The sequence below is a fragment of the Nyctereutes procyonoides genome, unplaced genomic scaffold (assembly GCF_905146905.1).
Source record: "Nyctereutes procyonoides isolate TBG_1078 unplaced genomic scaffold, NYPRO_anot_genome, whole genome shotgun sequence".
Lineage (NCBI taxonomy): Eukaryota > Metazoa > Chordata > Mammalia > Carnivora > Canidae > Nyctereutes > Nyctereutes procyonoides.
In genome coordinates this window covers 52,724,285-52,741,060 of record NW_026575140.1, presented here as the reverse complement: position 1 = coordinate 52,741,060, position 16,776 = coordinate 52,724,285, and the positions used below count along the sequence as shown (strand labels likewise).

Here is a 16,776-nt window from a genome sequence, read left to right as displayed (position 1 = left end):
AAAAGGTATCAGCCCTCCCACCCTGATGCCATTCCCAGCCCTGCTCTCTGGAGGCAATTGTGTTTAATGGTTTCTCTTTTAAGTTCCTCTGGTGGTTTGCCTCCCACATCCCTAAACAAAGGCTTATATTGCTAGTTCTTGCTCATACCCACACATCCACACATTACACACCATGGACTTCCTGTTGGGGAGAGGAGGCTTTGATTCTAGCACCCACATTCCCCTCCTTACCAATTTTTAAGTCAATGTAATGCCATTTTATTATGTTCAAGCCTCTCTGCCCTAGATGGTCCAGTTTCTCTCTCTCTCTTTTAAAAAAAAATGTTTATTTATTCATGAGAGACGCAAAGAGAGAGGCAGAGACACAGGCAGAGGAAAAGGAGGCTCCCTGCGGGGAGACCGATGCGGGACTTGATCCCAGGACCCGGGGATCAGGCCCTGAGCTGAAGGCAGATACTCAACCACTGAGCCACCCAGGCACCTCGGTCCAGTTTCTCTTGACTGGCGTGTGTGAGGAGTGTTAATTCACCTCTCCCTCTTCAATCTTGGCTTCTCTCATCTGTTTTCTTTTCCTCTTCTTCTTCCTTTCCTTTTAACCCCCCCCCCCTTTAAAAAATATTTAAGAGAGGGAGAGAGAGAACAGGGGAGAGGAAGGGCAGAGGGAGAGAGGGAGACAAGTAGGCTCCCTGCTGAGTGCAGAACCTGACAACGCAGGGCTTGATCCAAGGATGCTGAAATTGTGATCAGAGCCAATGTCAAGAGTCAAATGCTTTGGGACGCCTGGGTGGCTCAGTGGTTGAGCATCTGCCTTCGGCTCAGGGCGTGATCCTGGGGTCCTGAGATTGAGTCCTGCATTGGGTTCCCCGCAGGGAGCCTGCTTCTCCTTCTGCCTATGTCTCTGCCTGTCTCTCTCTGTGTCTCTAATGAATAAATAAAATCTTAAAAAAAAAGTTGGATGCTTCAACCGACTGAACCACCCAGGCACACCTCTTTCCTTTCTTTTCTTTACCTTCATCCCTTCTTCTTTTTCTCTTCTATATTTTCTTGTGGGATCATAATCATTATATTTCCCATGCTTTGTCCTGAGGTTGATTCTAAAAGTGCAAAAGTCAATCAAGTGCTTCTTCTACTATGGCTATTTAAATGTTGTTGATTGCAGAGCCCAGGACTATGTCAATTACATTTCTTGCTCTGAAGATCTGTTCACATAGAGGAGAATAGTTCCACGTCTACGTGGACTTTCTTTTCTTTCAGGCTACCAAATTCTTCAGTTATGAATCACTTTACTTTGATTCATATTCAAGTCCTATCTTTTATGGGCATTTTCCCCCCGGAATTGTATGAATTACGCTTTTTTCCTTTTTTCCTAGTGGGAGAATCCTGTGCTTTCATACCTTCCAACTTACTCATTCTATGTATTATTTTGTTTATGCTCTTCACCTTAGAGGTTATTGAAATCTGATGTGAATTTGCTGCTTTCTTAGTCTCTTGCAGGGCTGGCATCCTGGGCTTCGTCCTACTTAGTGCTCTCATTTCTTACTGGGTTCAAGTTTTACCCTGATTTTTCTGGAGTATGTCCTCAACGAGATTTCTCAGAAAAGGAGAGGATCTTTCCTTTTCTCTTCTTTTTACAAATCATCTTGTTTTGCTTCTCTACTTGACTGACAAGTTACCATAGTACAATTTTTTTAGATTCAAATAGGTTCTCACTGAGAACTTTGGAACTGTTCTGTTTTATTCTAGCATCAGTTCTTATCATTTCTACTTCTGATCTGATTGCTGTAGCTTTGGTGGCCTCCTCCTCTCTTCCAGCCTTTTGGGATCTCTTCTTCATTTCCAGTCTGTGCCTGACAGCTCAGATCCTTGCACTTTGAGGACTTGAGTGCCTCTTCAGTTCTAGGAGAATTTCTGTCTGTCTCAAAATAATTTCCCATTCTGGGGTGTACCTGGCTGGCTTGGTCACTGGAGCGTGTGACTCTTGATCTTGGGATTGTGGATTCAAGACCCATGCTGAGTATAGACATTACTTAAAATTAAAAAAAAAAAATCCCCCCTCCCTTTTTTTTTCCTATCTTTTTCCCCTGAGGACTTGTATTATAATTTACTTTAACAAGTTTTTCCTGTCTTCTAACTGTTCTTTTTCATAGCATCCTATTTTTGGTTTATAGGTATCTTTTTCTTCCTGAAGGTCTCATAAGAAACTAGTTTAGTAATATGCATGTATGTGTGTGTGTGTATACACACATACATATTTAATTTATTTATTTATATTCATATTTATTATTTATTTGTTTAGATTCTTACTGTAAGCGTTCTCTGTGCCTCAAAAGAGTACAGCTATCATGTTGCTTTGAAAATAGAGATTTGTCCCAACTTTAGAATGACTTTGCCACTTGTTCCTCACTTCTCTCTTGGCCCTGAATTCTCAAAAGTAAATTTTCCTCTCTTTAACCAAATACTCTATTTTTATAGTCTTTTGTTGTACTAAGGGAGTGCTTGTGGTGGCTGCTCCACCGTTTTGGACCTTCTGCTGTGTCTCTGCCCAACAGATCCTATCCAGCCCTCAGTGCCTACCAATGCTACCCCCTCAATGTTCTCAGTGAGGATGGCATTGGATAGAGTTTATTACTCTGAGAAATAAATCCACGTGTACATGGTGGTTGGGTCAGTGGTTGACATCATTGAGTCAGATCCATCATCTTTTCATTTCTCTCTCTCTTTTTTTAAAGATTTTATTTAGAGAGAGAGCATGAGCAGGGGGAGGAGCAGAGAGACAAGCAGACTCCCTGCTGAACAGGGAGCCCCATGCAGGGCTCAATCCCAGGACCCTGAGATCATGACCTGAGCTGAAGGCAGACAGTTAACCGACTGAGCCACCCAGGCACCCTTCTTCATTTCTCTTTGCCACTCCTTCATGGTTATAGGATGGCTGCCACCACTCTTACCATCATATCTGCATTCAAAACAGGAAGAAGTGATAATACTGGACAGCTGTGTCCTGTTCATTTTTAGTAGGAAAGCAGAGCTTTTCCTAATGACCCTGTAGCACACTTCTGCTTTTGTCTCATGGTCTGGGACCATATCCAATGAGTACTCCTAATTTCAGGGGGCAATGGGACAGTATTGGCCTTCTACCTTCTATAATGGGAGGCAGCAAAGAAGACAGTGGTGCATAGAGGCTTTGGGTAAACCAGGTTGCACAGTCTACCATAATAAGCAAGACAGGGCAAAACAGTGAGCAAACACAGTTGTTCCCACTTGTATCAAGGTTCATTTTAATAGGCATGTGCAGAATGTGGGCATCCCCCACCATTTGAAAGTTCTCATTGTTCCACTTTGCTTTCACAAGAGACCTATGTTAGTACCTGTTTTACTAAATGAAAGAAATCCAAAGAGTATTTTTGCATTTATGGGAGAAGGTGAAAAAAGAAAATAGCATTCAGCGTTGGTTTTGCAGCAAGCCATTAGAGAGGCAGTGCACGCCCCAAGCAGCGTGAGTGACCCTGCCACCTCCTTCCTAGAAACTACACTTAGCAAGCACTTTGGCATCAAGCTATTATAGCCTTGAACCCCATCCATGGGCATCTGTGCTTCCTCTTGATTGTTTTGTGCATCTGTTGGCAAGATGTGTCCTAAGGTATCAGAAAAATTTAAGAGAAGTTAATGTTTTCGGTCTGGGAATGCCTCAAACATCTCTGTATACATTCATGCTTCTTCCCTTTACCTCATTTCATCTTAGGAGAGGCTTCAGGAATGCTGTAGTTTTGGATAACAGGGAAAGCCTGCACTCACTTTGTCTCAGTACTGTGTTAGTACAGGGGGTACTGAGTCTCAGTAGGCCTTGCTCAGTGAAAGTTAGGTGTGCCTGGAACGTAGGGTCTATCAGGCAGGCCAGATGGAATGAATGGTGGGGGCATGGCTGGGAGTAGAAGGATGGGGATAGAGGACTTTGAAGAGCTAAATCTGTTGACTCAGGATGGGATTTTCCAGACCAGGGATTTTAGATTTTATTCCATACAACAGTATTTCTTAGCATGCTTCAGACTCAGAATGGAGGGCTACTTACAATGCAGATGGCTGGACCTCACTCCCAGAATTCCTGACTCTGTAGGTCTGAGCTGGTCTTGGAGAATTTACGTTTCTAAGAAATTTCGAAGTGATGCTGATGCTGTAAGTCTAGGGACTACCCTTTGCGTGTTGTACTGAGGCAGTGATAATACACAGTAGCCTCATTTTCTCATTAAAAACAAAACAAAACAATGGGTATAGGGGGACCTGGGTGCTCAGTCAGTTAAGTATGTGCCTTTGGCTCAGGTCATAATCCCGGGTCCTGGGATTGAGCCCTGCATGGGGCTCCCTGCTCAGTGGGGAATCTGCTTCTGCCTCTCCCACTCCCAAATCTTTCTCTTTTTTTTTTTTTTTTAAATTATTTTTCTAGTTTTACTTTTTTTAATTATTACTTTTTATTTTTTTTTTAAGATTTTATTTATTTATGAGAGACAGAGAGAGAGAGAGAGAGAGAGAGAGAGAGGGGCAGAGATAGGCAGAGGGAGAAGCAGGCTCCATGCAGGGAACCTGATGTGGGACTTGATCCTGGGTCTCCAGGGTCAGGCCCTGGGCTGAAGGCAGGCGCCAAACCGCTGCGCCACCAGGGCCGCCCCCAAATCTTTCTCTTTCTCTCTCTCTCTCTCTCTCTCTCTCTCTCTCTCTCTCAAATAAATAAATAAATAAATAAAATCTTTTTAAAAATTAAAAAAAATTTAAATGGGTAGAATAATACCTTCTAGGTTTTTATTTTATTTTATTTTTTTTTATGATAGTCACACAGAGAGAGAGAGAGACAGAGTCACAGGCAGAGGGAGAAGCAGGCTCCATGCACCGGGAGCCCGACGTGGGATTCGATCCCGGGTCTCCAGGATTGCGCCCTGGGCCAAAGGCAGGCGCTAAACCGCTGTGCCACCCAGGGATCCCACCTTCTAGGTTTTTAAAGGAATGAGTGACTGAATTATATTTTCTGGATCGTTGGTGCTCTTTGGCATCTGCAACCTCACTGACCCAGCAGACACTGCCCTTCCCAGGGCCAACTAATTTCTAGAGGTAGCAAACAACTGGCCTGCAAGCACATCTTTGGTACACAGACCCACCAATACTAAATCCGTACCTGCACGCACCTTGCATTAGGCTTCTGCAGTCTGGACTCTGTCCCCTGCCTTAAGTCACCCAGGGCCAGGTCCTGGACATCTAGAGACCTTCGTGATAGCCCAAAGCCCACCAGAATTACTCAAATGATCCAGTCCTAAACCTGCTCAATGGCTTGTGACCCCCATTCCTTCCTGGGAAAACCACAATAGAGGCTCCTACCCACATTTTGCCTTTACCCTCCTTGCCCCCCTGTCTGGTCCTGTTGCTTCCCCTGCATGATGTCTCAGGACAGTGTGAATGATGAATGGGAGGGTGAAGATGGTGGAGATGCAGACCTCAACTGGGAGGATCTGATGGCAGTTCAGGGCTGAACCTTACTGGGCTAGCCTGGGACCATCCAAACAGAAAGAGAGCCCACAGGGGCTGCAAAATATTAGTGATATGAAAATAAGGGGATTTGGCAACTTTTTGGGTGTTGCAAGTTGATGACCTCATATCTGAAATGGTTTGTAAGGAGACTCTCTCTGCTGGAAAAGCAGCCTCGCTGCCTTGCTCAGTGACTTCTGTAATGGCGGCTGGAAAGTCATGATTGCTTTAGCTCTTGGTCCCACCAAAGGTCCTTCTGTGATGAGACCAGAACTCCTAGGTAGCATATCAGGGGAGATTTCCAGAATCAAGATGTAGCATAGTGAATATTTCCTTCTGCTTCACATTATTCCTAGAGTATATTTGGCACTTGGTGTCATAAGAGATATATTTGCTTATTTTTATACAGCCAGGGAATGATAGACTAGCTCACATTAAAACATTTTATTTACTGTAGGACTTCTTGGAACCTCTAACATTTTAATGAGACTCCATTAATGGAGAACACAGTATCCAGTGTTTAATAAGTTGTCCATAGGACCTTTTTCTTCAGTGTCTTTTTTTCATGGAACTCATTTTTGAAAATGCCACCATGACTGAATATGCTCATGTGTAATGCTACTGACAATCAAGATTTTTGTAGGTGGTGTTGATTGTTCTCCTGAAGCTCATAAGTAGAACAATGCACAATTTTTAGACCAGCTTGCCAGAGTTCTGTTTTGCTTTAGTCTGTTGATGTGGAAAATAAAAAAGACATGACTTGTACCCAGATGTACCCAGTGCTTGTCATCTCATGGGATGATGATTCATCCCCTGAAAATGGTAGGTAGTGTTCATTGTCTTGATAATGGATGATGCTCTGTCTTTCATTTACAAAGATGAGGCCAAAAATACTAGGCTTCCTAAAAATAGCGTCACCTGTTAGCCCACTTCTATTCCTTGAAGATAACCATCCATTGGTCAGTCTCATGCTCTGTTGAAATGCCTCAAGAGTGATGGAAGGAATTCGTCTCAGAGGAGTGGAAAATGGGTTGACTTCCTTGTTCCTCCCAACTCAATATCGATGAGTCTTTCTCTCAATAAAAGGTGTTCTCGAACTTTCTTAAGTCCTTTGGCTCTTCAAGTAAGTTTATGACCCCAAATTTTTAAGAACAAGCTTGAGCAGAATTTGTCTCCAGTACAAGAGACTTTCCTTCAGAGAACCAGAACTTGTAGCTTTCTTATCAGGGTGTAGCTACAATGTTTTTATTGGTTATTTTGGTTTGCATCTAATTAATGTGTTTGTAATTGCTGTAGCTAACAACTGTCTGGATCCCCTATAACTCAACTCTTTTTTTTTTAAGCAAAAAGTAAAAACTTTAAAGATGTTTACATATATAAAATTTGTATGTGTTAAAAATTATATATAAAAATAATAACATGATATATTATGTTTATATTATATATACATTATGTGTAGATATAAGGTATATGTGAGGTATACATGTGTATGTTTTTTTTAACGAAAATATAGAGAATCCAATATATAAAAATAATAGCATGATATATTGTTTATATTATATATACATTATGTGTATATATAAGGTATATGTGAGGTAAACATGTGTATGTTTTTTTTTTTTAACCAAAATATAGAGAATCCAATGGGTGTAATTTTTTGGTTGGTTTTTGTGGGATTGTGGTAATCATTTATAAAAGTTTATGCTAGATACTTAACGGTTGGCTTTTGTTATTTTGTTATATTATCTATTGTTTAATACACAGATTACCTATATGCCATGAACCTACTATACAAATTTAGAATCAAACTCACTACCAATTATGTGGAAGCCACCTGTATATCCCTCCAATCCAATCTATCTTTTTTCAGAGATAACCACTATTTGAAATTTTGCAATTATAATTTTGCTTTCTTTTCATTTTGCTACATCTGTTTTATCCCTTAACAGTATGTTGTTTAGCTTTGAATTTTATGGAAGTGGTATAATTTAAGTAGTCTTTCTGTTATTTTTTCACCTATTCGACACTGCTTTCAAGAATCACCATTGGGCTCCTCGCTCAGCAGGGAGTATACTTCTCCCTCTCTCCTTTTCTCTCTCTCAAATAAAATCTTAAAAAAAATGTTTATATATATTATATATGATTTCTCTTTCTCTGCTTTCTATCCCTTTGCTCATTTGTTTTGTTTCTTAAATTCTCCTTATGACTGAAATCTCATGGTATTTGACTGACTTGTTTTACTTAGCTTTATACCCACTAGCTCCATCCATGTCATTACAAATGGTGAGATTTCATTCTTTTTTTGACTAATATTCTGTTGTGTATATATACCACATCTTCTTTATCCATTCATCAGTTGATGGACACTTGGGCTGCTTCCATGTCATGGCTATTGCGAGTAATGCTGCTATAAAATGAGGTACATGTATCCCTTTGAATTAGTATTCTTGTATTTGGGTAAATACCCAATCCTGTGATTACTGGATCATGACGTAATTCTATTTTTAACATTCTGAGGAACCTCCACACTGTTTCTACAGTGGCTGCACCAGTTTGCATTCCCACCAACAGTGCACAAGGGTTCCTTTTTCTCCACATCCTCGCAACACCTGTTGTTTCCTGTGTTGTTGATTTTAGCCATTCTAGCAGGTGTGAGGTGATATCTGATTATAGTTTTGATTTGCATTTCCCTGATAATAAGTGATGATGAGCATCTTTTCATGTGTCTTTTGGCCCCCTGTATGTCTTTGGAGAAATGTCTGTTCATGTGTTCTGCCAGTTTTTGAATTGGATTATTTGTTTTTTGGATGTTGAGTTTTATAAATTCTTCCTATATTTTGGATGCTAACCCTTTATCATTTGCAAATATCTTCTCCCATTCCATAGGTTGCCTTTTAGTTTTATTGTTTTCCTTCACTTGGCAGAGGTTTTTATTTTGATGAAGTCCCAATAGTTTATTGTTGCTTTTGTTTCCCTTACCTCAGGAGATGTATCTTGAAAGAAGATATGTCAAGTTACTACCTGTCTTCTCTTCTAGGATTTTTGTCGTTTCAGGTCTCACACTCATTGAGGTCTTTAATCCATTTTGAGTTCATGTTTGTGTATGGTATTGGAAAGTGGTTGAGTATTCTTTCTTTTGCATATAGCTGTCCAGTTTCCCCAACCGGATTTGTTCAAGACACTTTTTCCTGTTGGGTATTCCTTCCTGCTTTGTCAAAAATTAATTGACCATGTAATTTTGGGTTTATTTCTGGATTCTTTTCTGTTCCATTGATCCATGTATCTGTATTTGTGCCAGTAGCATACTGTTTTGAGGACTACAGCTTTGAAATATAACTTGAAGTCGAATTGTGATGCCTCCAGCTTTCCTTTTCTTTTTCAGGATTGCTTTGGCTATTCGGGGTCTGTTGTGGTTCCATACAAATTTTAGGATTGTTCTAGTTCTGTGAAAAATGCTATTGGTATTTTGATAGGATTAAATGTGTAGATTGTTTTGCATACTATAGACATGTGAACAGCATTTGTTCTTCCAATCCATGAGCTTCACGAGCTTGGAATGGTTTTCCATTTCTTTGTTATCTTCAATTTCTTTCATCATTGTTTTATAGTTTTCAGAGTAACAGGTCTTTGACCTCTTTGTTAGGTTTATTCCTCAGTATCTTATTATTTCTGGTACATCTTTATTCTCTTTTGAAGGACTTTTCTCCCCTATTTTTTTTCTTTATTTTACAAAAAACTTCACAAAAACAAAAAACCTGGTAGGAATGTTTTGTAAATGTCTCCTGGTACATATGCGGGGGTTTCTCTAGGATAGTGTTTTTTGAATACAGGTTCCAACCCATTAGAGATAATGGAATCAATTTAGTGAGCGTAATAGAAGTGTTAGAGTACATCAGACATAATAAGAGTAAATATTCTGCATCCTGCTGTTAAAAGATGTTTTGTTTGGATACTGAGTTTCAGTGTCAGATGTACAAGATAATGACACATTGTTATCCACAGTGCTTCTTAACAATTTATACTTGTGGTAGTGCTTTGTAGAGATTTCCCTTACTCCCTATCTTCATTGTTTGGAATTGTCAGACATACATTTTTGTCAGGTTGGTAGAGAATGGTATCTCTTTGTAGGTTTAATTTGTATATTCCTGGTTACTAATGAGGTTGGCCACTTCTTAATATTTTTGTTAATCATTAGAAGTTTCTCATTTAAGAAGTGATGGTCTTCAGATTATTTTTCTATTAAGTTGATTCCTTTTTTCTTTTTTCATTGACTTTTGGAAGTTTCTGATACAACATGAATGTTAATCCTTTGGCAGTTAAACATTTTTTTTTTTTACATATGTCTTCCTCCATTTCCTGACTCTTCATATTTTTTTCAAATATTGTAACAGAAGTTAATTTTTATGTAGATATATTTATTATTCCTTTCTTTTATAGTTAATCTTTTTTTTCTCCAAAGTCTCATTCCATGGTCAGAAATATAAGACATTATATATGTATTTTCCCAGTTTAGTGTCTTATGATTTAAATTTAAGTCTTTAATTCATTGGAGATTGGTTTTTATGCATGGTTTTGGGGGAAACTCTTCTTTTCTTTTCTTTTCTTTTCTTTTCTTTTCTTTTCTTTTCTTTTCTTTTCTTTTCTTTTCTTTTCTTTTCTTTTCTTTTCTTTTCTTTTCTTTTCTTTTCTTTTCTTTTCTTTTCTTTTCTTTTCTTTTCTTTTCTTTCTTTTCTTCTTTCCTTTTTTTGATATGCAGTTGACCCAGCACTACATATTGAATCACACTCCTTTTCCGCAATCCTTGGATAATATCTCTATTATTTTTTTTTGTGTGTAGGTATATTTCTGGACACTCTCTTCAGTTCTCATGTTCAATGTGAACACTGATAGAGTACTGTCTTAATTGCTCTGACTTTATTAAATAGTTTCAGGATCTGGTAGTGAAACTCCTCTAGCCTATTCTTTCTAAGGATGATTTTTTTTCTTATGTCTTTGCAATTTCATATAAGTTTTAGATTCAGCTCATTAAATTAGTTTTTAAAAGTCCTTATTTGGATTTTTTATTGAAGTTGCACTGATATAAAGAGAACTTTTATCTTTACAAAGTTAATTCTTTCTATCCATAACTACAGTATATCTCTCAATTTGTCTTTGTAAATGTCTTTTACTAATTTTTTCCTCTGTAAGATATTGCCCATCTTTTATCAAATTTATTCTACCTTTTTTCTCTGTTAAATGATTTTTAAAATTATATTTTCTAAGTATTTCCTGGTTATATTGATTTTGTTATATTGCTTTTATATCCAGCTATCATTCTAAGCTTTCATTATTTTTAATAACTTCTATAGATTATGTCAGTTTGTGTTCTTTCTCTTCAGTTTTTAAGTCTTCTCTTACTGAGCTGACTGGAAAGTGATAGTAGGCATTGTTGTCTTATTCTTGACCTTAAAGGGAATGTTTTTAACATGTTTCCATTAAGAATAATGTTTTATAGATATGTTTAAAAAAACAAAGGTAAGGATTTTATTATGAATAGGCATTGTGTTTTAGTAAATATTTTGTTTGTGTTGTTTGAGATAGTATGGTTTATCCTTGAAGTCAATGTGATTATACTTGCAGATACATAAAGTTAAACTACTCTTGGGAGCTCAGTTGGTGGAGCATGTGATTCTTGGTCTCAGGGATTTGAGTTCGAGTTCCACTTTGGGTGTAGAGATTAGTTAAAATCTTTTTGGGAAGCCTGGGTGGCTCAGTGGTTGAGCATCTGTCTTCAGCTCACAGCATGATCCTAGAGTCCCGGGATTGAGTTCTGCATCAGGCTCTCTGCCTGAAGCCTGCTTCTCTCTCTGTGTGTCTCTCACGAATAAATAAAGTCTTTGAAAAAAATCTTAAAAAAACTCACTCTGTGTTCTAGCAATTAATCTAATTTGTTCATAATGTGCTAATTTATTATATTTTTTAAAATATTTGTATGATTGCTAATGTAGGACCAATCTATAATTTTGTTTGTGCATTCTTGTCTCGTTTTGGTCACAAGTTATACTTATCTCTTAGAATGAGCTGTGTGTGTTGCTTTTTTATTCTTTTGAAGAGTTTGTACAAGTTTAGAAAGAAACATTTGTTGAAAATTTTCCTATTAAATATCTTGGTCTTCTTTTTTCCTTGTGGAAAGTTATTTAATTACTGTTTTACTGTGTGTGTGTGTGTGTGTGTGTGTGTGTGTGTTTTAAAGGTTTATAGGACTATTTGGCCTTCCTATTCTTGAGTCAGTTTGGGCTTGCTTTATTTTTCTAGCTATTTGGCCATTTTGTGTGTTTTTAGAATAAAGCTGTTCATAACTTTCACTTATCTTTTTAACCTCTGCAGTGGTTATATTCCACTTTTATTTTCTATTATTGTTCTTCTATTCCTTTTCTCATTTTTTTTGTCTTTTTCTGGATAAATCCTATAAATATTTGCTATTTTGTTAGCCTTTTCAAAGAATTAGCTTTTGACTATGTTGATTCTATTATGTTTTTTCTATTTTATTAATGTCTTCTCTTTGTTATTTTCTTCCTTTTCATTTCTTTAATTTTATTGTATTTATATTTCTCAAGTATTTTCAGCCTCTCCTAAAATAAGCATTTGAGTTTTTGTATTTTTTTGAAAGTATCACTTTGCTGGCAAGTTTGAGATTTTAAATGTTTTTCAATTCTAAATATTTTAAATTTCTAAGCATTTCTTTTTAATCTATTTAGAACTGTTTTAAGGTTTCCAAATCTTGTATGTGTGTTGTTTTGAATTTTAACTTTTTAGTTAATTATTTCTTTTTTTTAGATTCTTTTTTTATTTTTTTTTTAATTTTTATTTATTTATTTATTTATGATAGAGAGAGAGAGAGAGAGAGGTGGAGACACAGGCAGAGGGAGAAGCAGGCTCCATGCACCGGGAGCCTGATGTGGGGTTCGATCCCGGGTCTCCAGGATCACGCCCTGGGCCAAAGGCAGGCGCCAAACTGCTGCGCCACCCAGGGATCCCCTAGTTAATTATTTCAACCTAAATAGCATTGGGGTAAGAGAACATTGTATGGCATCTGTCCTTTGGTGTTTACCAAGATATGCTTTTTAGACTAATAAGTGGTTAAGTTTTGGAAATGAATACTTAATGTGTACTTAATGAGAAGAATTTATATTCTGTAATGATTAGATTCAAGGTTCCATTTATATCTGTCAAATCTGTGAACTTATGTTTCCTCTATATCTTTACTAACTTCTTTTTTGTGTTTACCTCTCATTAATAAAAGAGGAATGATGACACTTTATTATGATATATTTTTGTAGGGCTTCCTTCAAGTTTTATCAGTTTTGATTTATATATTTTGTGATTCTAATCAGGTACATTCAAGTTCAGATTCTTTTTTTTTTAAATTTATGATAGAGAGAGAGAGAGAGAGAGACAGAGACATAGGCAGAGGGAGAAGCAGGCTCCATGCACCGGGAGCCCGACGTGGGATTCGATCCCAGGTCTCCAGGATCGCGCCCTGGGCCAAAGGCAGGCGCCAAACCGTTGCGCCACCCAGGGATCCCTAGACAAAGTATTTTTAATTCACTCTGCCAATCTCTTTTAATTGGTGTATTTAGGCCTTTTATATTTAATATAAGTCCAGCTATCTTAAGACTTGTATACCATTTCATTTTTTGTTTTATTTTGTTTTTCATTGTTTTGTTTTCCTTTTCTTTCTTTCTCCTGAGTTAAATTTATTTTGACTTCTCTAAAGCTTTTTTGAGTGTATCTCCTTGTGTATCTGTTTTAGTGGTGGATCAAGGTATATTACATATACAAAGTTTATCACAGTCTTCTGGTACCATTATTTTACTAGATTGAGTGAATTCTAGAAATTTTACTTCCCTTTATGTCCCTTTACCCTCTCCCAATTATAATATAATTGTATTAAATATTTCCTCTGTATACATTTAGAGCCACATACCCAATGTTATGAATTTTGCTTCAACCATCAACTTAGAAGACTCAAGAGGAGAAAAAAACCTATTTACTATTTTTCATGTAGTGTTTTCTTTTCTTCCTGATACTTCAAGGTTATTTCTTTTACCATTTCTTTTTTTGATTGTTTTTTGTCTAGAAATTTTAGCTATTCTTTAAGGCAGGCCTGCTGATGGCACATTTTGTTAGTCTTCCTTTATCTGAGACTAGCTTGACTTTTTTCATTCCTGAAGGATATTTTCACTGAATGTAGGATTGTAGGTTAGCAGTTCTTTTCCTTCAGTACTTGAGAAATGGTGTGCCACTTCCTGCTGTCCTCTGTAATTTCCCATCAGAAATCTGTAATTCAAATGGTTTCCTCTCTGTAAGGTATCATTTTTGTCTCTCTGCAGTCAAATCTTTGTCTTTAGTTTCAGAAATTTGACTATGAATCTTGGTGAGGACCTCTTTGTGTTTATCCCGTTTGGGTTTGCCCAGCTTCTTGAGTATTACATCTTTTGCCAAATTAATTTTTAGCCATTATTTCTTTGACTATTTTTCAGCCCTACCTTCTTTTCCTGCTTCTGGGATTCTGATGCCATAAATAATCCTCTGTTATAATTCCACAGGTCCCTTGTTCTTTTTTGTTTTTCTGGTCTACTTTTGCTCTGTTGTGTAGACTGGGAAATTTTTCTTGTGTTTTCTTCCAGTTCACCAATTTTTCCTCTGCTTCCTCCATTCTAGAGTTGAACCTGTCCACTGGGATTTTTAAATTTATTGTTGCATTTTTCAACTCTAAAGTGTTCATTTTGTTCTTTTTAAAATCATCTTCTGTTCTGAGACTGGGTTTTTTTGTTTGTTTGTTGTTTCAAGCATGTTCATAAATGCTCATCCAAGCATTTTCACAGCAAATACTTTTAAAGTCTTTGTCAGATAATTCAAACATCTCTGTTATTCTGCTGTTGGCATTTATTGATGATCTTCATTCAACTTGAGATCTTTCTGATTCTTGATATGATAAGCAAATTTTTCCTGAAATTTGAGTATTGTTTTATATTATGAAATTCTAGGTTTTATTGAAACTTTCTCTTTTAGCTGATTTTTTTCCCTATCATTCCAGCCGGGGAAGGGAGAATTCTACTTTGTTTCTGCCAGCTGGAAATAGAAGTCCAGGTTTGCCACTTGGCCTTCACTGGCTCCCAGTCCCCCTAGAGGGTGGTGCTGCTCATTACTGCTGGGTGGGAGTGGGAATTCTGGCTCCCTGTTAGGCCTTCATTGATACCTCCCCAGCTGAGAGGGGTGAGAGTGATTCCTTATGGGTCCCCACTTGACTTGCATTGATGCCATGGCAGAGAATGGTTTTGTTATTACTGGATGTTGACAAAAGTCCTGACTCTCTCTTCTGCCTCCTGTTACATCACTTCCCGAGGGAGTGTGAGGGATAGATGTGTGGACCATTCATGTGGTTTCTAGTGTTATGGCCCAGGAGTGATAAATGTCCCACCTCCAAATGCCTATGATGCTACACTAGCCAGGCAGATGAGGGGGAGGATTTAGTGCCTTGGTATACAGCCTGGTAAGTATGGAAAGCTAGGCTCCTTTCCCAGTGTTTGCTGGTATGGATGGAGTAGGACAACAGTTTTGTTTTTTGTTTTTTTGTTTTTTTTTTTTTTTTTTTTTTTTTTTTGTTACTTTCTGTAGCATTTGGCTGGAGTGAGCAATTAGTCTATGAACATTTTCTATCTTGCCAGGTTGCTTCTTTCCTGATTCTTTGGCTACAGAGATCTGGTTTTTGTTGGGCTTGTTTTGTCTATTCTCACTGCTGTTTTGATTCATAACTTCTAAAACTCCATGTGTGGAATAATATGAAGCAAAACTCCCCACCACACCGTGCCATTCATCGGGCCTGGTGGTAGCTAGCCAGTCTGTCTTCTGTCCACCTTGAAGAGTTTTCTTTTTTGTTTTATATGGAAGGTTCCAGGGTTTTGTTTTTACTTAGTGAGGGAAATAGGTGAAATGTATTCACTCTGTCCTCCCAGAAGCACAGGTCCTCATACTAGTGTTTGAATGTATCATTTGTTCTTCAACATTTTGTCAGTCTTTGATGATTCTGGTCATCGAAGTCCTTCAGGCTCTCCATAAGTTGTTTCTTCTTCTCTGTATCTTTATTTTTATATTTTTTACTTATTTATTTTTTAAATATTTTATTTATTCATGAAAGACAAGAGAAAGAAGCAGAGACACAGGGAGAGGGAGAAGCAGGGTCCCTGTGGGGAACCGGGTGTGGGAGTTGATCCCAGGACCCCAGGATTATGACCTGAGCCAAAGGCAGACGCTCAACCACTGAGCCACCCAGGCACCCCTTCTCTGTATCTTTAGTTTTGATAATTTATTTTCATGGGAATCTGTAGTTTGTATGTATGAGCATGAGAAGGAGAGAGAGAGAGAGACTCTCAGAGACACAGAGAACACAGGTATGCGAGAGAAATCATTGAACCTTAGCTCTGAGATTCTCCAGACAATAAATTAAGAATGCTTTGCCCCAAAGAGGATCCTCATTCTCCCCTGATGTGACACAGGGGTTGGGGCAATTTCAGCCAGTGTCCAAGTTCTACTCCTTGAATGTGTTAATCTCAGAATCCAGCCCCCCACTCTCTGGTGGGGACACATCTCAATGGTGACATTTGCGTTGGTCACCAGGACTCAGTGTTTTTCCCCTTGTTTTGCTGTTTATTGATCCCTGCTCACATTTCTGTTACTTTCACTTGCTTGTTTAGCGGAGGCCATGGGGTTCAGGTTGGGGAATATGCTTCATCCTGTTACTTAAAGAATATCTGTAAAGAAAGAAGTATTTGCTGTCCTTCATCTAGGTTCAAGTGTATAGCAGAAGGCTCTTTGGAGGATCTTGTTTGCCAGAGGTTTTTAAGGTTACCAGTAAATCCCAGTATTGTCTGTATTTTCTTTTAATATAAATCTCTGCTACTGATGTCTGTTTTTCTAGTTTTGCCAAGGATAGAGAAAGTGGGGAATAAGTATGAAACTGTGCTCCAATTTTTTTTTTCTGATACGTTTCTCTCTTTTTCTCTTTAGGGCAGAAAAGACTGAAGTTCTGAGTGAAGACCTGCTTCAGGTAAGGTCTTCACCAGCCACTCATGTATGGAAACCAAATATGTCTTCCCATTAAAACTGAGCCATTCCCAATGCTGTTCAGGCTGCTCAAACTGTTCCTTGTGCAGTCTCTGTAGACGTAACTTTTTCTCCTTTATGGTTTTTAAATACTGATTTAGGAAAGAATATTTGGGAGACATG

The 16,776-nt window shown here is 37.9% G+C and overlaps 1 protein-coding gene across 5 annotated transcripts in view; it reads left to right on the top strand.

The window, feature by feature from the left end:
* The window catches only part of ARHGAP44 (Rho GTPase activating protein 44), a 164,620-nt gene that overhangs the window by 70,526 nt on the left and 77,318 nt on the right, over nucleotides 1–16,776 (top strand). For all 5 annotated transcript variants that reach the window (XM_055305056.1, XM_055305054.1, XM_055305053.1 and 2 more), the window contains exon 2: nucleotides 16,558–16,597. In XM_055305056.1, coding sequence (XP_055161031.1) covers nucleotides 16,558–16,597 — 40 coding nt within the window. The remainder of the gene's footprint in view (nucleotides 1–16,557; nucleotides 16,598–16,776) is intronic.